Raw genomic sequence first — 19,736 nt, 5'->3', positions numbered from 1 at the left:
AGTATTTTTTTAATTTTTTTTTTTTTTTAAAAATAAATTAGAAGAATAGAAATCACAATCTTTGTAATGTTGGTCATGAGAAATAAATGGTAGTAATTCAGTAGGGATGGAACCAACATGGCCATACCTTTCAATCAGAATTAGCTTTGTTTGATATTTTGAATGGGCGAATTGCTCGCGAGCACGTGTTTGAAGATATGCACGCAAATTCGTACGTATTATATTCCTGCTACTTCATTTTGATTTTTGAGCTTTATTAAACTGACACAACTTTTAAGAATAACAAATGTATTTATTAAGGTTCTTTTCTAATAACATCCTAAAACACTTTTAATTCTAATCCTATTATTACTCATTTATATAGTTATTTAATAAAAAAAATAGTTATTAAAAAAATTTAAAGTAACTAATAAAATTGTTATTATATAATCAAGAGGTCATGTATGTAATTTGTGAAAATAATATAATAAAATGATAAGATAAAGTTATATATAATAGATTCGGTTTTTAAGTTCTGATTCTTCTCGTGATTTCGCATATGATTAAAGCTTTAGTAGCCGTTTGGTCATAGTATTCTTTTTACCTTTTTTTTAAAATTATTTCGATTTAGTGTAAAAAGTGAAAATCATGGTGTTTGGTCATGAAAATTTTAAATATAATTTAAAATTTAAAATTATATTTTAAAAAATAAAAATAAGAAAAACTTATTTTTATATTTTTTATTTATACTTCTCTCATAAAATTTTAAAAATAACTTTAATTTATATTCATAGTCAGATACAATTTCAACTTCAACTCTTTTTCCAAGTCGAGAAAATTATGCTTTTGTGGCTAAATGGGGCTTTAGTGTATCTTGATAATTTTTGAAGAGGTGAAAAGGAGGGAGGGAGTATATTTTATTTTTAGAAAAAGGGAATTTCAAGGAGAAACCAAAAGCAAGAATAAGACAAAAAGCATGGGTCCCACTTTCTGTCAGGCAATCGAAAAAAAGGAAGGAGCAACGTGTCGAGAGCATTGCGTGCCATGTAAGTAAATCATCACGGTGACTGGCCTCTGCATTTTCTCTTTCCAATATACCTACTCTCATTACTGCTCTCTCCTTCTCCACCTCACTCTGCTTTTTCAACCAAAAATAAATAATTTTTTTTTTTTTTTGGTTGCGAGTGTTGATGAAATTAAAGAGCAAAAACTCAAGTTAAGGGGGTGTATGTGATGAGCTGAGTGTAGCACATTTCATTGTGTGAAAAAAACTATGAGGATCATGAAAAACCCTAGCATTTCTAGCTCGATGAAGGAGGAAGAAGAAGAAGGTGTAAAGAGAACAAATGAAAGCGAAAAGCCACCAGAGGATGACTGTTGTCCCATTTGCTTTGGCAATTTCACCATTCCTTGCAAAACCAACTGTGGTCACTGGTTTTGTGGTACTCATCTTTCTACCTTTACTTACTACTACTACCTCCTCTTTGCTTTTCTTCTCAGAATATTTACCGTGCTTTTTGCTACTTAAATTTTTCGAGTAGATGTTGTAGTTGGGAAAATATTCGCCTCAGTCTTTAGTTGAGCAAGGTGAAAACTTTCATGGTTGTTGTAGTGAGGTGCTTTTATATATGTATACTGGTGTTTGACGTGTATAAATTAAAGTTAGCAAAAAATTAATCTAATAATTTTGTGTATCAAGGAGAAGGAATGTATTTGTTAACTAATGTAACCAAAAAATTAGAAAGGATATGAAGGTTTAAAGAAAAAAAAAAAACACCAGTAGTCTTTCCTCGTGAGTTATGACCGTAACTGATAGACATTATTTAAATACAAACTTTTACTTTTAGATATTCGTACTTGAAATTTACTATAGTGAAATGGTGTTATAACGAGTTTGACAATAGTAGATCCAGGGTATGACGAATTGACTATATTTTCTTTCCTAAATATTTCAGTGTTTAGGGGTTAACGGTTAAAACAAGTGATGTAGTGTAAATGTTGAGAGATTTATAAAAGAAAATGATAAAGAGCAGCTACGATTTTCGGGGTGTTTCCGTTTTTTTTGAAAAAATTCTTATTGGAGAAAACATTTTTAACTACTCTCACTTTTTCTTTTGTATTGCAACTAACCTAACTTAGAACTTGCTCCAGATTGGCTCAAGAAATGAGATTTCAGTTAGTTATGCTATGACCATCTATTGATTGGTAAAAGTTCTGTGTGTGCACGCACAATTCTCACACGTAAAGTATGTAAGTCCTGTGTAGAGTATGATTTCCTTGCCCCTGCTTTTCCCTTGCTTTGCAGCAAGTTGCATATTGCAGCTGTGGTACTACAGATCAACACTACGACGATGCAAGTGCCCTATATGCTGTTGCCTCATAAATAAATTGGTACCGGAGGCATCATTACTTATACAACAGGAAGAGGATGTAGTCGAACTACTTAAAAAGATTAGGCGGTACAATCACCTCTACATTGGTGGTGCTTATGGTTTTTTTCTGGTAAGGTTGCTATCTTAGAACTCCATTCTTGCAATGCTTCTCGGTTGTGCATTTCTAAATTCTAATGTATACCTCTTACTTTTTCATATGTGGGGTGGAGGGGTCTAGAATTTGATGATTATGGGTTCCCACAACAACTTAAAATCAATATACAGTTTAATAAATGGATTCACAATAAATATTTATATATATTTATTGTTTTGTGATGGTCTACTGCGTGGCGTAGATTACATAATGATGTTTGGTTTATACTGAAATCTTTTGCTTTGTACAAGTTCAAATAAGACGCAAGATTTAATTTTAGACTCTTCTACATGATAAACATGAGTTGTATTATATTGTTGGATTTGTATCTAATTAGGTTCCGTCCACATATCTAAAGCTCACAAGGAGAACAACTTTGTTGATTTAAGATCTATGATGCAAAAGATGCTAACTTGAATTCAACTATTTTGCCATTCTGTAATAGATGAACAATGGCATTCATGACCCTTAAACAACATTTGCTGTATATTTTAGTGATATTTCCTTCAGTAATGTCTCCTTTAGTGATGTCTCCTTCAGTAATGTCTCCTTTAGTGATGTCTCCTTCAGTAATGTCTCCTTTAGTGATGTCTTCATCCTTTTATGTACCAACCTCTCTGTTTTTCTTTCCCTGTTATATGAAATAATCGCATGATATGATAGGAACTTATGTAGCATTACCCTGGTTTTAATTAGATACAAGGAGGTGCATCTTAGAAATTCTGCTTGAATGTGGTGCGGATTTAACTATTGTGAGTCAGCAGAAGAGGTAATAAGCAATCGGGAAGTGACACAAATAAAAGGTCGTAACTGAATCAACCTTGTTAGTCTGATGCCCCTTCTTTCTGATGCGGTACAGTGGCATTTAGCAAAAAGGGAGAGATCTGATGCAGACAACTCCCAAGTCTTTCTGGTCTCAACTCCAAAAGAGCTACTCTAGCTACATGGTTGTTGCATTATTCTTGGTGCCTAGTACAAGTATCTTGAGTATAAGTGAAGCATATCACAAGTATATCTTACCTCTGATGCAAGTTTGTTTACTAGCACTGGTGAATAATGTAATTTTTTGACAATAGGTTAATGTTTGGGTGCTGCACCTTGCATTTTGTGCCTCATGAAATATTGTCACTGACCTTTCTTCACTGCCATAGCTGCTATGTAATTTTATGCTTAGTTGTATAATGTTAGAACACTATTTAATTTGTTTCTTGAGTGCACTGAGAAGATAAGACTACCTGAACAATGATTTTAGGTCTTGGAGGAGCTAGCCTTTAAAGGTGAATTTGTCCTAATAGAGGGACACGTGGAGGATTCTTCAGTAGGAAAGTCTCTCTGACTTTTATCTTCTGATATTAGATCATGAGAGAAAAAGAGAATGAATGAAGTATATAAGAAATCTAGTTCTTTTGATAGAGTATAAGAAACCTAGTTCTTCATGGAAGTACAATTTTAGAAGAGCAAGTGCCATTAGTGTTTTTTTTTCTGGGGAAGGGGGTTAGGGGTGGAGTTTTACTATTACCGAAACAACTCATTGATGAAGTGAAGCAAACTGATTCTTGTTTCATTTTAAAACGTCAGAATAATTTGTTTCTGATTATATGTGTTCTCTTTCTCTTTCCCGCAGAAGGTACTAGCTCTACCACTTTTAACTCGGAGAATTCTCCAAGCACTGATGGACACACTGATGGATCCTGATCAAGTTCGGTTAAACTATTACTTGATGCGCATTCTTGCAGTAAGTTTTTTTAAAGAGTAAATTGGGATCTTCCAATAATTTCTGGATTTTTGTTCCAACATTAGTTGGGAATGGTCTCTGCATATTTATTTAAGTGCTGTGGGGGTCTAAAAATGGGGGAGATTTGAGTTACCATGCAATCTCGTTGCTCTTTTTTATTATTATGATTACTTAGTTACCCTGCGTTATGAGAGAAAATAGTCCATATTCCTTGAACGTGCTCTGCTCTGGGTGAAGCATAGGCTCTCAGGAAGTATCTTAGGACAATTTTGGTAGAATTCCTCTGCAAATTTGTCGGTGATATGGAGAATCCCTGGAATATTATGTCTATTGGGAACTTAAGTACTGTATTATGCAAAACCTTACGGCCACTTATCTTATTGAACATTGCTTCTTGTTTTACGAAGTAATTATACTGTAAATCGTCCATTTTTCTAATTGTTAATGCTTTAGTTTAGCTGCTTTCTTCGCAATTGGTTGCCTCAAGTAAATTCTTTATGTTTACTGCAGTTGTTATTGAGTTGGATCTACTGCAGCTGCGAATTTCAGTTCATTCCTACTGGTATTCTACTTGTCATACACAATTAGAGAATAAGATTTGTATTGCAGCTTTTATTAGTTGGAAGGCATTGCATGTTAGGCGTTATGGTTATCTGCAGTTATGATAATCATATACTGAAGAATCTCGTCCTTTCCATTGGCCGCTGATAGATTCATTTATACAGTTAATATATGGTCATACTGATCTTTAGGATGCAACATAATAGAGTAGACTATGGTGATAACACGAGAAAGTATATCTAGAGTAAGTTAATTTGTTTGGTCTATAGACAACATGTTCTCATTTCTCTCTAGTACTTTCCGGGTCTTCATTCTTTATGCAAGCCATTGATAGGATGTAGATGCATTTTGAATTTAAGCTGATACATTACTTGTTTGTAGGAGGACTGGGTATCTGGAGATTGTTCGACATCTGCGCTATTGCTCTGGTGGCCATTTGCTGTTTGGCTGGTCTATACCGTAGATGGATGCTTCGTCGACGTGTGAGACAGTTGGCTGTTCTGCCGGTACAGCCTGATTGAAAGCCTATACCAGCCTACTGGGAAACCTTGCTGTGAATATATCTCAATGTCTGTTTACTTGAGAAAAGTGATCCCCTTGCAGAAAATTTGGTTGTATGGGAGGCTATTTTAAAGGTTGCTCCCACTGTTAGGTCATATTAGTCTTAAATCTATAATTAACAAGGTGCATTAGTATGCTTTTGGTTCATATTCGAACGTAGTAGGCCGTCCTTTATTCCACTGATTAGTAATCCAAGATTGCCTAGGTGGCATCACATGATATATAATTAAAGCACTAGTTTCTGCTACCCCTCTTTTATATATGTTGCTTCTTTAGATTTATATTCATTTTCTGCTTGCTTAAAATAGCCAAGACGGTTGCTTGAGCTATGCATAATTGCACAAATGGCCTTTTCGCCGTGTTCCAAATAATACAAAACCCTGAGTAATTTTGTTTCTTGGCAAACTCATATATTCTAACATATTACTCTGACCATTTAAGTTGTAGGGATAATTTATCAAAGCAAAGTTGGAGTATGTAAATGATTTTGACTGTTTCCTAATTGAGATTAACTAGATATCTTTATTATTAAGACCAGTATAGCAATCTTTTTAGAGTTTCGTATTAGTTGACTTTTATGAATTTGAAACACCCATTAAGAAAATATTTAATAAGAGTTTATTTTATCAAATTAGTCTTATTAATTATACTTTTAAAATATAAATTTGAGTATATGTATTTTGTTTAGTTATTTAATGATAGGGATAGTATAATAAAATTTTTTTGAAATAAATATTTTTAGAAAGAGAGTGAATTAATATAAAATGGAGGGAGTATAATAACGTATTTAGTTGTTCTCACGAAGTAGAATTTGAATAGAGCGACTGGTGAGTAAGATTTTGATGAACTTTTGGAGGAGCACTAGCGGGCATTACTGTAAAAATATTTTGCTGGTCATAGTCAAATCTTTGAATTCTAAATAGCTGGAGAGTCTATATGAGTTTTGCCATAAATTTTATAATTTAAAAATAAATTTAAGAAAAATTTGTGGAAAGAGTGGGATTAAAGATAAAACTTTCAGGCACGCCATCAACATTTTCGCCCAGATAAATGCAAACCTTGTAAAACAGAAAAGGTTTCATTTCCATTTTCCATTGTATATACTATATATATTTCTCTGCTGTAATGAAGTTCTTCCTCAATCGTCTACGTCATCGTCGTCGTCATCTTCATCAAAACCCTAACCCTAATCACACAGCTTCTTCGGCTATGCTTTCCGACTTAGCTCCCGCCGCCGGTGCCTCCTCCTCCTCCGCCGTGATAAATTCCGACGAGGAGGAAGAAATGGAATACGAGTCGCTGGAGGATGAGGATGAGGAAGATAAGGTGTCGGAGGAGGAAGAGCAGGAAGGTAATCGGGAACAGGTAGCCGAAGATGAGGAAGAGCGTAGGGAGTTAGATGAGGCATCTTCGAAGAGCCTAGTGGTTGTTGAGACGGAGAATGCGTTTTTGAGAACGGAGAAGCCTCCTACTGACGATATTTGTCCTATTTGCTTTGGAAATTTTGTTGTTCCTTGTCGAGGTCCCTGCGGTCACTGGTACTGCGGTAATACATTTAGCTTGTCTTGAATTTTTTGGCTTGTTTCCAGGTTTACTGTGTTGATTTTGCTATAATAGCTTTGTTTGCCTAGAAATTGATTATGTGCAGTTATTTTGGGAATGAATTGGGCATATATGGAGCAGATGGATGTTCGTTGCTCTTTTCTTGAATTTCTTTACTACTAGTGGTCTTTTTGCAGTACATTTAGACTTAGCAACTCGCGCTAGAAATTGACAGTGGAGAATGTGAAAGCATCAGATGAAATTATATATAGTTGGATTACCTTATATTATATGAAAAGAAATATAGATATAGTTGGAAAGCCAGCTTAATCCCGTAATCTTTAAGGTTCATTAGGAGGCTTTAACGATGTGCAGCTCATGTCGAATCATTTTACCCAATCACTCTTACCCATTTCAATGATTTGGTCGGAATCTGAAATATGTTAGGGATAAAATCACACTATATATCTATATATAACAACCACTAGTTATTTGGGAATCCCTTCTTTTGCCAATGCCGAATTTTTACGTAGGAGAAGGTAATGATAATGTGATGCAAGTGTAGTAGGAAATTATCCTTCCTATCGCATCTTATTGATTAGAACAATATTTGAATCTCCTTTGGCGTTGTTGAGATGTGTTATCTCATAGTTTCATGAATCCTGGTTTCATATCCTATTGGAAAGTGAGGTTTCAAGTCTCTCCTGTACTCTTATATGCTTCGGTTAATTGTCTGAATGTTGGTAGAGAAAAAATAATTGCATTCTTATCTTTGTATTTTTTGATGATATGAAAAGCCGCATCTTGTCCAGTCTACATTACAGATGCTTGTCTTGAAGTTGTTTCGATCAAGATTTTCATTGGTACTTTTTTCTGACAACATATTCTTTTCAATTTGGTTTCTCTGTGTGTAGGAGGTTGCATTTTGCAGTACTGGAACTATGGTGCCGCACTTCAGCCTTGTAGCTGCCCCATGTGTTCGAAGAAGCTTACTGATTTGAAACCTGAGGCATCATTGTATAGTCAGCAGGATGCTGAAGTAATTGAGGTCTTGAAAAAAGTTCGAAAGTATAATCGCCTTTTTGTAGGTGGCACTTATGGCCTTATGCTGGTATGTTTGACTCGTATGGTTCTATATGTTAGGTTACATAGATGGGATTGTCCTTATATCTTAAAGCACAGACTATAACATCTTATGGGCATTATCTCTCTATGTTTTTGGGATCTGTTGTGCATTATCCTTTGGTTCTTTCAAGCTCAAAGTAGAATATGTTCTTGTTTAATCCATTAGTTTCAAGTTCAAGATCATGTGCTTGGAGAGAAGAGGTCACTAATTCCTTGTAGAGAAAAGGTTTTTAATATGTGATTTCCACGAATTCAGCATGAGATTATGCAATAGGAAATCAGACAATGTTTGTCTTATCAATTGAATTGATCTGATTTCTGCTGACTACTTACGGGTAACCCTTGAGTATAATAAGATAGTGATATTCTCAGTGGCTTCTAGTCCTGCACTTTCTGCAGACATGATTACTGGTTTACCATTAAGTGATAGCAGAGCACCACATTTTCTTTATTTTTGACCCTTCTCTTTCTATTTTTTGCAGAAGGTGCTTGGACTGCCCTTTTACATGAAGAGAGTGTTTAATGAAATGATGAATCCTGACAGGCCTGGTGCTCATTTGAACAAATTGCGAATTTTTGCTGTAAGTTCGTCTAACAGCTAAATGCAATAATGGCTATGTTGCTACTTTTATCAGTTATCTGTAGTATGTGGTTTTATAGCTCTATAGTCTATAGGACCTCATTTCTCGAATTTATCCGCTGAAGCAGATAATTTCTTGCAGATGTTCCTGGGACTCCTTTACACACTCAGCCCCTTTGATTTTCTCAGAATAGGTACTCACATCTGCTAGTTGAACTTGATGGGCGTAGATTTTTAAGTATAATGGACTTGAGCAATTTGATGTAATCGTGGATCTTTTAGTTCAAATATATAACTATGAATCTCTCTGTTGCATTACTGGGAGAGGTGCTACCGGAAGGTAAATAAAAGCTGAGAATATCTCAGTTTTTGGAACGTCTTTACTCTCTGTTGCATTACTGGGAGAGGTGCTACCGGAAGGTAAATAAAAGCTGAGAATATCCAGTTTTTGGAGCGTCTTTACTCTTCGCTATTAGACTTGTCTCCTTTATTTAACCGCTGACAGCTCTTCTTTCTCCACCTTGACTGCAAGCTGGGTGCTATTGGGTGTTTTTATTGGTGAGGAACTCTAGATGCATTTACTCTTTGCATTGACCTTTTATTTATTGCCATGTCACTGCAGGCCGTCAAAATGTGATTGATGTGTTTGATTACTCTGCCATTGCACTATCCTCTGTGTTATATTTTGTTGGGCTGTATCTTCGACGAAGGCGTTTCCGCCATGTTAGGGAAATGGCTGAGGCTGATTTTGCTGCTCATTGACAGTTGGCTGCTGGTGAAGCAGATAATTGTTGTCAACTCATTGTGGAGCTTGAAGATATTGGATTTCTAAAAAAATTTCCTCAGGCTTTTGTGGTTGTGTGCTTTGGCAAAAAAGAGATGGTCCTGCGTGTTATCCACCTTTCTTACCTTTACCTACCAGTCTGTACAGATAGAATGTATAGTGTATATACTCATTTAGTGTTGTGTCTCTTCTCCATTCCGTCGCATATTCTTGGATCTTTGCGTGAAAGCCTGAGTGGTCTATACTCAAATCTATCGGAGTGGTGTTGTAATAATGAGTTTGCGACCTTACTCGAACAAAACCTGTTCTACAGGCTCCCGCCGTTGCATCCATGGATTCAAAGGATTTTGTATTTTCTAGCTTCCATTTTTCTTTTTGTTACTCCTGCTATCTGTTTGGGTTGTAGTAGTGCAACCTCATAGGATCATTGTGAAGGGAATCTAGTAGAGTCTCGATCTAAGTATCATCAGGGTTTACTTTGCTTCCTTGGGTGCTTCACTACTTCTAGTGAGGCGTTACAGCAACTGAACGTGGGAGCAATTTCTGTAGATAAACTAAGGGGTCGTTTGGTAGTGTGTATCCTTTTGAACATATTTATGGAAGGTATTTCTGTAATTTTCTTTTTTAAGTAATTATGTAATTCATGTTATTTTTAATATATCAAATCAAACACTGCGTTAAAAAAATACAAGCATAACTAACGCAGACATAGCTAATTATCTTATACTCTGCGAAACGACCCCTAATTTTCATATTATATGCCTTCTGAAATAGCGTTTGACAAAATCCCGAAGGAAATAAAATGGAGGAGAAAATGTAAAATATGATACACCAGAGGGAACACGAGGTGAACTAATCATGTGCAACGGAAAGAGAAGACCCCAAGAGGAAGGAAAAGAAAATATCTAAAATTTGTGATACAAGTTGTAGCCAACGTATCAGCTGGACACTACAAAAAATAGTTCCGCTGGGCAAAATTCAAATAATCAAGCAATGGGTATCGTCACAGGCGAGTATCAAAGAGCAGCATGCTGCTTCAAGAAGCCCCGTATATTTAATTGACTTCCAATAGCAGCCATTATCACTTTGACAACGTATGGTTAGAGCTCTTATGTGTCCTCAACTTACATTAAATGCAGTAAATGTAAATTTAAACCAAAATTTGCAACCAGTATCTCCAACAATAGCCCCTCTGGAAAGTAAATATCTTGTGTATGAGACAAATGTATATTATATTGGGCCTTCTCAAAGTTCTTTCCTCTAACCGTATCCAAGTCAAACTGACGAACACCTCAAGATCACAACATTTGATCTTTCTATGTTAGTTGAAAGTAGGCACCACAATATAAGCAAGAATGAAAGGACCATCCCAAATGCCATCTTGTGAGCGCACCTGTGAAAAAACACAAGAGGCCACCCAATGTAATGGAAGAAAAAAATACACCAATTTAATAACACTCTGTTTCTGGAGTATAGGCTTGAGAGTTCTGTTTTACGCCCGTCTTAGTTAGTGCAGCACAGTAAAGGCTTTTCATAGAACGTACATCCAAATCATTGCTCAAACTTAAAAATGTATATACAAGCAAGCGTCTAAGTTTGGCCCTTATTCCAGCAGTTTCTACGTTCACTAGGTTTCCAGTCACATTACTACACAATAACAATAGCCTTCACATTACTACGTTCACTAGGTTTCCAGTCACATTACTACAATAACAATAGCCTTCAACCTAGGGAGGCTATAAGATACACAGCTAGATAATAGGAATAGTGACTACATGCCCTGATATATACAAAAGAATATAACTACCTTCACGTTTTAGCTACTAACTGTGCATACCAAGGACCATGAACATTCACCGTCACGCGTGCTGCCATAACCAATACAGAGGCAGCTTCCACAATCTCGTCAATCAGAACAATTGCTCCCACCTGCCGCAGAGCCATTTCAGACAATTCTTTTCCATTTCTTCCGGTTCCCCCAAGTACAACTCCCCTTCCAGCCAAATATATAGCGCGGGATACGTGTACAAAAATAGCATCCCCAGCTTGCAGGCTCTTGGATAACATCCTTGCCATGATCTCCTTGATCTGCTGAAGCTTCATCACATCAGTACTATCGTGGCCATGCTCTAAAGGTTTGCCAAGTGTCTCTATGATCTCTTCAATACCAGCATCTTTGTTGGAGTCTAGGATCTCAGAAAGTGATTTGGCACTCCCCTGAACAATTTTATCCATATCTGCTGCACTTGATACCATTTGCATACTCTGAAGAACCTGTCTTTGGACTAGAATGCTGCAGAATCATAATCCCGTAAATAAGTTGATCATCTAACGGCAGGAAACATATCAAAATAAGTCCTCTCTTTTTGAGTTCGAGGAGGCGTTGAGAGGGAGTAAGAGTTACCTGGTTGCTATTACGACGATCTTTTGGATTTTTGCCTGAATAGCCCTTAGTCTGAAGAAGTTCAGCTGCATAGTTTCAGGCAACCCTTCCTGCGTCAAGCCAGATACAGCATTTACCAACTTTAATAAGCCCAGCCTCACCAATAAATCAACTTTCTCCCCCGTGCATTCATCTACACCTTCTGAAAAGAAGAGTCTCACTAGTCAGGTAAAGATACAAGCAGCTGAATGCTCTAAATTAATCTAATTCCATTTGGAATTTAGAGGGATAAAGCATGGGGCCGGCTCTGAGATAACCAACCTGTAGTGGTCGAAGGTGAAGAATGGTTTTTATTCATTTTAACTGAAAAGCTTCCTCCAGTTCTAAGGGCGGAAGAAGGAAGGAAACGATCCTGTCCACTTGTCAGGCCCGATAGAGCCTCCTTGTGTTCATTCAATTCCTGGTTCATGGAATCTTTAACAGATAAAAGCCACTGCCATGTTAAGGGTAAGGCAGTCATAGCGACGGAAGGAAGACCGTAACGCTTGGTGAAAGCTTTCCTTAAATAATCAAAAGCTGCAGGTCCCTTGAGAATCGGCTCCAACATTCTAATCCTTGCCTTGCTTATTTCTTGTTTTAACAGCTGCACACAATAAAAGAGGCAAGTCAAACACCTTATGCTGGATTATGAAAAATACAGAGCAGAATTGGAAGCACAAAACATTCTCAAAGACGTAGCTTATGAATTCTCGTCCAAAAAGACTTGTTTGTTAAGCAAAGCGGTACAACGATTATGACAGGAGAATCATTGAGTAGACATGCCCCTGCAGAACCCTTAGAGATGAATTCAAACACCACACTTTTGACAGTGTACACCCTGTATCAGAACAGAATATACACGCACTCAAGACAATTATGCATAATTTTATCATCTTACAGATTAATTAAGCTCTCCATGTTCTGCAGCATATAGAAAGAGAACGGGAGAGGAGAGACAAATCCCAAGAAAATAAAAAGTATATATTTACATTATTACCACTATCAATCCCTGATCATCTATCATTACTTTGAAACAACATACTCATCTAGCAGAACTATACACAAAGTTGGTAAGCTGAAGTCTAAAGTTGGGATGTGTAGTGAAAGATGATCAGAAAGATTTTTACCTGTATCTCTTCCAGTACAAAACGCAAACCCCGGACTAGTGCCAGAATAAATGAATCCCCTGACCCATCCCGACATATATCAGCTAATTCTCTAAATAACTTTTGACTATTTGCTTTTAGCTCATCCTCCTTAGCTGGAGAGGAGAGTTTCTGCAAAGTGACCAGCGTAGAATCCATGATCTTTTGAAGATAATCCATGTCGAGTTTGGCTGAGATCAACAACTAAAAAAGGAACGCAAATTATTAGGCAGATAAAGAACTTGCTCATATCATAAGGTAAAAAGAATCAGGCATATGACCTTAATGATCATGGAGGTACCTGAGAGAGAATATCTATATCTATAGCTTCACTAATCTCTTGTCTCCAGCTCTGAGGAGCCAAGCTACAAAGTTCATCTCTTGCTTCTCTCATTAGATCAACAACTCGGCTGTATCTCGGTCCATCATTTTTCATGGATTCCATGACACTATCCCAGAAAGCCTTCTCCATTGTTTCCCTAATTTTGTCCTGTAAAGATCATCAGAGCAAAGCAATCAATAAAAAAATTCTACTGCCCCTTCCAGTTTTCAGGTGCCTAACCAAATGTGCTTTGGTTTAGTAAATCAAGGTGTAAGAATGCACCAACCTTTATACTATTATCGTGATTATCAGCAACTTCTGTAGACTCAGCAAATTCAAGATGCTGACCATGAAGAGACTCGTTCACAATTAATTCATTCTCCACTTCCAATCCCTCACCGATGCGGGATGACTGCATGGTGTTATTGGCAGAAGAACTGACGTTTGGATGTAGTTCATCCCTAAATAAGGAGCGAACCACACGGTTTGGCTTCTGATCACTTACCTCAATCAAATTCTCCCCTTTATTTGAACCCCCAAGAGAAGAAGAGTTACTTGCAAGAGCAGCTGAGCTAGGAGATACTGAATGCATAATTGGAGAACCCACAGGACTTCCATTTTCTTTAGCTTCAAAATATTTGTTTCGTGTGTCGGAAATTGCATTATCCATCCGTTCAATACCAGCATCTCCACTAATATTAAGCACCTTTTCTCTGAGAAGTCTCTGATCTTCTGTCACCTACATGACAGGAATGATAAGTCTCATTAACAGAAGCAATGTTCGCTGGACCAAGAAGCTAATACGAAGAATCTACAGATATTGAAGGAAAAACAACTTCATGCAAAAAAAAAAAAAAATCTAGGGTATGAAACCTGTTTCTGTATAGCCTTCAGATCATGAGTAAGAGCACCACCATCTCCTCCAGGAGTCATTCGGCATTTTTGAATCATAGAGAGTTCAAGCTGGCAAGCAGCTCTAACCAAATCCTCCTCTAAAGACTGGGCATCTCTAACCTTCCACACCACAAAGCTATTCAAGTAAGAGCACCATGCTGAATCAAACTCCGTGAGTTGAGATTTGAAAGTCCTGCGCTTGGCCAACCCGCAATCAGAATCCCCATCGGAAGTCTGGATGGAGCCATTCAACATTATCCTAACCAGCAGTTCAAACACTCTGACAAATTTTTCAGCAGATTTGGCCAGGGCAATCTCACGGTCCCCTTTACCACTGAACACTGCATCAGGGTGACCTAGAACCATATATGCACACAGCACAATTCGAACTGGATACCTCGACAACTTAACTGGAGTTTCGGCTGCTGGTAGCTTGGATACTGTTTTTCTTGCACTACCACTGCGGAGAGATCTCCTCGGTGTCGCTTTCTTTTTGGGTGAAGCTACTCGCTTGAGAAGATGATCGATGTCACCCCAACCAAAGGTACTTGTGGAGCTGTCAATATCACGCAACAATTTGAAGCGAAGTTCAAGCCGGTCGAGTAAACTTTTCGCTCTCTGAAGTGTATTAGGCGATTCAATCTTCATTGCCAGCTGCTCAAATGGCATTATCTTAGCTGTATTCTCATTTATACTCAGCATACTATAAGCTTTTGCAATATGGAAGGTCGTCTTTTCACGTGCAAGGAACTGCTTCCAACACCTGCAAAAGGATACTTACATGATGTCACCACCTCTGTACATCTTATTTGCCGACAGTAATTTCATGCATCTAGGAAAATGAACTCACTTATGTTGAGATAATTTGTGTAACAAAGAGGGTTTGCTACTTCCTTTACCTTGCCAATTTCCTTGAAAGCAGGTCAGCCTGGTCATGTATCTTTTCATAACTGTCACCAAAGGAGTTATGTGATCTTCCTCTCTGCATCAAGTATTCTTCTCTTTGTCTCTTTGCCTGTTCATTGACAAGTTCCGAAGTGACAGAAATAGTGTCAACACATTATACAGAGACATAATCATTAAAATTTATCTAACTTGAATCAAGTGCATATGCTGTTACCCTTTGTAGCTTGTCTTCTATTTTAATTTTCATTTCCCTTCTTTTGACCTCTTCCTGATGAGAAACGAACTTCGCAGCACTCCGCACTTGCATGACTCTAGCACTTGCCCTCCTCTTTTCGGCTTCTAGTAACCCCATCCTCTTCTTCTCAGCAGCTGCACGCTTTTGACAAATTGCGGCACGCACTCGCTCTTTATACTTGCTCTCACGAGCCATTCGACGTAGTAATGATTGAGAAGTCCTCTCCCTCAGTGTGGCCCTCCTTTGGCGAGTAGCTTTTAGGAGAAGCATTCTGTTTACCTCAGCCTGCTGAACACGCAACTCCACCTTTGTACCCAGTTCAGCTCGTTCCTGTCTGAAGCGCATTTCTGCTCCAGTTTTAGCTGCCTGCCTCAACTCATCTAATTTTGCCAGACGCATCTTAGCCTTTGCTAGAAGGCTCATCCTGCGAATATAGAGCAAGTTAGAAGTCGAAATTAATGGAATGGCTAGCATAACCACACAGAAGCATGCGATGAACAGTGTCATTTACTCATTGTATTGTGAAAGATTCATATTTAGCAGCGCAGAGAGTCATAAAGTTGCACGAAGTCAACCAGTTAATAACTATAAAAATCAGGCAAACAATAGAGATTATGCATACAACAAATCAAAGTAATATTTTTCTCCTGCTTTTGCTTTTTTTCCATCTCTTTTTCACTTTTCTTTAGGAATGATTACTTGAGTATGGGATCAGTTTGTGTTTCCCTCTGAAAGAATCTCCAAATTAGGCCATATCAGTTAAATGCACTAGTACAAGCATTTGAACCCAGAAACAAGATTCTTTAACTCAAATAGCTGCCTTTAAAAGAAGAAGAGAAGAAGCTATTATGTAAACATGGAGATATAAACAAGCTCAAACAGATATCTTTCACATCAACAGAAAAGAAAAAGCTCAAGTAGTGAAAATCCAGTGATTTAACAAAAAAATTCCTAACCCCGTTAAAAAGGAGGGATCATAAATGACGTACAAACAATAAAAGAAAGTCCTACCAAATGATACTTTGAACACTGGCATACAAAGAGAACATAATGTCAGAGCCCCACAAATTGCTATAATGACGAACAGAAAAAGGCCTATATAGAAAGCTAAAAGACAGCAAAAGTAATAATTTAGAGTGGTCTGCATAATTATGACGAATCACATGGCAAATACACTTTTATATTTTTCAATGAAAACCCCTGAGCAGTGTCAAAAGACCCCATCTGAAACAAGGTGTAGTTTTTAAAAAATAAAAAACATGCATGCACAAAAATGAGCAGTAGGATTTCAGCAGTAAGTTTACTCGGAGCAAATATTATGAAAAGTTCATATTCAGGGTCAAAACTAATATAAAAGAAATAGTTGCCTTTTCTCCTCGGCAGCCTGAAGTTTAGCCTCAAGACGTTGTCCAAGATCTTCTCCATGAGTTGGAGACTGTGAGGGGCTTCTGGGCTTCGGTCTGGCTTTGCTTGACAGATACTCATAGAATTTCTGCTTGATATCAAATTGCAAGTTTTAATAGCATGTGATTAACTAAAGAAAGTTGTTAAAATCTATGTTGCTCGGACTCTTCTAAATAGTCAACTAGTGTGTGTCAGACTCTTCAAAACTAGTGTATTTTTGGAACAATCAACACGGCTGCAGCACTGCAAGTGAGGAGTCCTCGCAACTTAGGTTACCATACCCAAAAATTGGAACGGTAAAAACATATTACTAGTAAAACATCAAGGTAACAGTGAAACTATGATCAATATTCTAAAGAAAATATCCGAACATAACTTTAAACACCACAACAAATTCAAGATTGAATCTTTACTTGATCTTGATTGCGAAATTGAGTACAGTTTAAAAGAATGGATGACTAACAACAACAAACCAGAAAATCCAGAAAAATGGCTTTTTTCCTCATCACCTAACAAAAGCAATAAAATAAAGGAAAGTATGTCCACACCTCTACCTAACACAACAAACAACCGTACAAACCAGAGAAATTTACAACAAAAACAAAGCTTTCAATACATAAAAAAAAAAAAAAAAAATTAGGGAAAAAAGTATGTAATTACTCAAAAATAGAACTTTGAACAAAACTAATCATACAAATTATAAGAATATCTGAAAGCTAATCATGCACTTCACTAATATTTTAGAAAAAACGACAAGTTTAAAATGGAAAAAAAAAAAAAAATAAATTATTATAACAGTTAACTAAAGACATAGAAGTAGAAGCAAAAGTAAGCAATATTAATTCCAAGTAATTCCTACAAAATTATATAATCGAGTGTTTACAGCTTATCGGAAAAAGTTAATCGACCTGCCGACGAAGATCGGCGCCACGAAGCTTTGCCTCAATTTCTTCAGCAGTAGACGGCGAAGAAGTCTTAGGCTCCGACAGCTTTTGAAGAAGCCTTTGTGGAATCCTCGGCGGCGACAACGTCGTTGCTCCGTCATCACTCGCCGGAATTTCCATCGCTATTCCACCTATTTTTCCTCTTTCCGGCGATTCCACTTCCATCTCAAAAAATAGCTTTTAAAAATATTCAAAAATCAAACGATCAAATCACTTCACAAAACTTGAGCTTTTGATGTATGTAAACTTTAATTATAATTACAATCTGCAACACCTAAAAGGCTCAAATTATAGAGAATCTATGAATATTTATAAAGTCTGGAAAAAGAAATTAAAATTTGAATATCGAGAAAAGTCGCGATGATTTGTGAAGCGAAACGAAGAGAGAGAGATATAGAGAGAGAGTTTTTTTTTTTTTTTTCAATTTTGTATAATAATGTATTTGGGAGCCTTTTCGGTGTTTGCTTTTTTTATTTATAAAAAAAAAAAAGTAGATTTGGAATTGCTTTGGTGTGTTAAATGTACAAGTGCGTGTAAAATAAAGGGAAGGCGTGTTGGAATATGAGTGGATTTCTTATCCAGAAAGACTGCCACGTCATTATTTTGTCCCACAACGGTACTCCCACTTCAAGGTGTTCTTTTACAGTTTTAGCCCTCGTTTGTTCCTTTTTTAACGTTCTGCTCACGTCAGCGCTTATGTTTCTATTTTCTGTTCCCTAATTTATTGTTTATTTTCAATACTATTTTAATCATTGTATAATTATGTGAAGTATTACGAATAGTGTGAATTAAATTTTTAAAAATAATTACTCCCTCCTCCTAAATTATGTGTCCTCATTTGATCGGATGCAATATTTAAGAAATAAGTATTGGCTTTATTAAAGTTACAAAATTATCCTTCTTAAAGAAAGAAGTAATAGTATTTAAAATCAAGTGGAACCACTTTTAATTAAAAAATAAATAAAAAAGGAGTAATGATTTTTAAAATTAAGTGGAACCACTAAGGGTAAAATTGTAGTTGTGTCTTTAAAAACTCACCAAATAAGGAAATGCGACATTCTTTTTGGGACGGATCAAAAAGAAAATGGCGATACAGAATTTGAGACAGAGGGAGTAATTAAGTTTATACTTGTGTTAGAGTTGTGATCCGAATTTTGTTGATTCGTTCCAAAAAATTTTGCGGTGCAACCCATGTTCGTGATTTTCAATAGGGTCTGTGGTGATCGCGTAGGAATTAGAGTACGGACCTTTATGTCTTGGGACCTAGAACTTATTTGTATGCACGTATTATATAAGTGCAATTAGTGGGTCGATTTTGATATTCAGAAATTACATCGTTCCACATTGTACTCATCTCTTTTTCATAGTGAAACCTCCTCTGTCTCTGCCTGTGATTTTTTTCGCAAGAATTTTCACGTAAATCTATGTGTTCTTGTTTTTCTTTCTGCTTATGGTTGCTTTATTTCTGCCCGATTTCTAATGATATGTTAAAACAAATTCTTAATAAATATTATTTAAAAAAAAAATTCAAGTAATATGAATCAAGTAAAATAAAATCAAGAAGTATTAAATATTAAATTCATCGATTCTATTATATTTTAATCAAATTTTAAAGAATATGAAAATCATTATATATTTCGATCCACATTAGATTATTTGATTTTATTGTTGGTGACAACTTATTGGATACTTGCTTACGCGATCAATGTTAGTAGTAGTATTTTTAGTTATGGGAAATTAAGATGAGAGATTCAGAGAAATTTCTAATTAATACTTATTAAATTTTTTATTATAAACTAAAGACTCAGTAATGGTATCTTTTATATACTTGGCTTATACCGTAAAACATCTTTTTTGAAAAATAAATTCTATACCTAGTAACAAATACAGATAAAGAATTTATTTGCATGATTTCCTGATTCATAGTTTATAGATAGAAAAATAAAAAAATATCACCTTTTTTAGCTATATGTATTGGTCATAATAAGTAGTAAAATATTTGTTTTATATAATATGCATAAACGTTTAAGAATGCATGTAAAAGAAAATCAAAAGTTGCATGGTAAGTGTT

At 36.2% G+C, this 19,736-nt stretch overlaps 3 protein-coding genes across 7 annotated transcripts; 2 read left to right on the top strand and 1 right to left on the bottom strand.

The window, feature by feature from the left end:
* Positions 1–2: 2 nt before the first annotated feature.
* LOC107839918 (E3 ubiquitin-protein ligase RNF170) lies at positions 3–5,609 on the top strand. Of its 2 annotated transcripts, XM_016683581.2 has the most exons (5): positions 3–1,421; positions 2,285–2,481; positions 4,130–4,240; positions 4,751–4,802; positions 5,183–5,609. In XM_016683581.2, exons 1-5 carry the CDS (start codon positions 1,253–1,255, stop codon positions 5,320–5,322), a joined length of 669 nt encoding a protein of 222 aa, XP_016539067.2. In that variant the 5' UTR covers positions 3–1,252; the 3' UTR covers positions 5,323–5,609. The 2 variants fall into 2 exon arrangements, with proteins under 2 accessions (XP_016539067.2, XP_016539068.2); XM_016683582.2 differs by lacking the exon at positions 4,751–4,802 and having other exon boundaries at positions 976–1,421.
* A 550-nt stretch (positions 5,610–6,159) lies between these two features.
* Positions 6,160–9,752, top strand: LOC107839920 (E3 ubiquitin-protein ligase RNF170). Of its 4 annotated transcripts, none has more exons than XM_047394868.1 (6): positions 6,161–6,908; positions 7,819–8,015; positions 8,512–8,610; positions 8,752–8,803; positions 9,232–9,396; positions 9,434–9,752. In XM_047394868.1, exons 1-5 carry the CDS (start codon positions 6,488–6,490, stop codon positions 9,369–9,371), a joined length of 909 nt encoding a protein of 302 aa, XP_047250824.1. In that variant the 5' UTR covers positions 6,161–6,487; the 3' UTR covers positions 9,372–9,396; positions 9,434–9,752. The 4 variants fall into 4 exon arrangements, with proteins under 4 accessions (XP_047250822.1, XP_047250824.1, XP_047250823.1 ...); XM_047394867.1 differs by having other exon boundaries at positions 9,232–9,399; positions 9,437–9,752; XM_047394866.1 differs by having other exon boundaries at positions 6,160–6,908; positions 9,232–9,752.
* Positions 9,753–10,921: 1,169 nt separating this feature from the next.
* On the bottom strand, positions 10,922–18,070 carry LOC107839919 (the record flags this gene model as incomplete). The annotated part of the gene is given in 11 exon segments (XM_016683584.2): positions 10,922–11,686; positions 11,798–11,978; positions 12,098–12,419; positions 12,943–13,164; positions 13,262–13,450; positions 13,569–14,021; positions 14,156–14,939; positions 15,076–15,191; positions 15,297–15,741; positions 16,685–16,809; positions 17,630–18,070. Coding segments are annotated over 11 exon segments (3,522 nt in total). The 3' UTR covers positions 10,922–11,202.
* Positions 18,071–19,736: the final 1,666 nt, after the last annotated feature.

Source organism: Capsicum annuum, chromosome 8 (assembly GCF_002878395.1).
Source record: "Capsicum annuum cultivar UCD-10X-F1 chromosome 8, UCD10Xv1.1, whole genome shotgun sequence".
In the NCBI taxonomy this organism is placed as follows: domain Eukaryota; kingdom Viridiplantae; phylum Streptophyta; class Magnoliopsida; order Solanales; family Solanaceae; genus Capsicum; species Capsicum annuum.
The sequence above is the reverse complement of the archived record's forward strand: the minus strand, read 5'-3'. Positions and strand labels throughout refer to the sequence as shown.

Bases quoted from the DNA above. Each gene is read 5' to 3' on its own strand.
- LOC107839918 (XM_016683581.2), top strand. From the start codon at position 1,253: ATGAGGATCATGAAAAACCCTAGCATTTCTAGCTCGATGAAGGAGGAA. The intron at 1,422-2,284 runs GTACTCATCTTT...CTTGCTTTGCAG, and splicing joins CTGTGGTCACTGGTTTTGTG to CAAGTTGCATATTGCAGCTG. The intron at 4,803-5,182 runs GTATTCTACTTG...ACTTGTTTGTAG, and splicing joins ATTTCAGTTCATTCCTACTG to GAGGACTGGGTATCTGGAGA.
- LOC107839920 (XM_047394866.1), top strand. From the start codon at position 6,488: ATGAAGTTCTTCCTCAATCGTCTACGTCATCGTCGTCGTCATCTTCAT. The intron at 8,611-8,751 runs GTAAGTTCGTCT...AATTTCTTGCAG, and splicing joins ACAAATTGCGAATTTTTGCT to ATGTTCCTGGGACTCCTTTA. The intron at 8,804-9,231 runs GTACTCACATCT...ATGTCACTGCAG, and splicing joins CTTTGATTTTCTCAGAATAG to GCCGTCAAAATGTGATTGAT.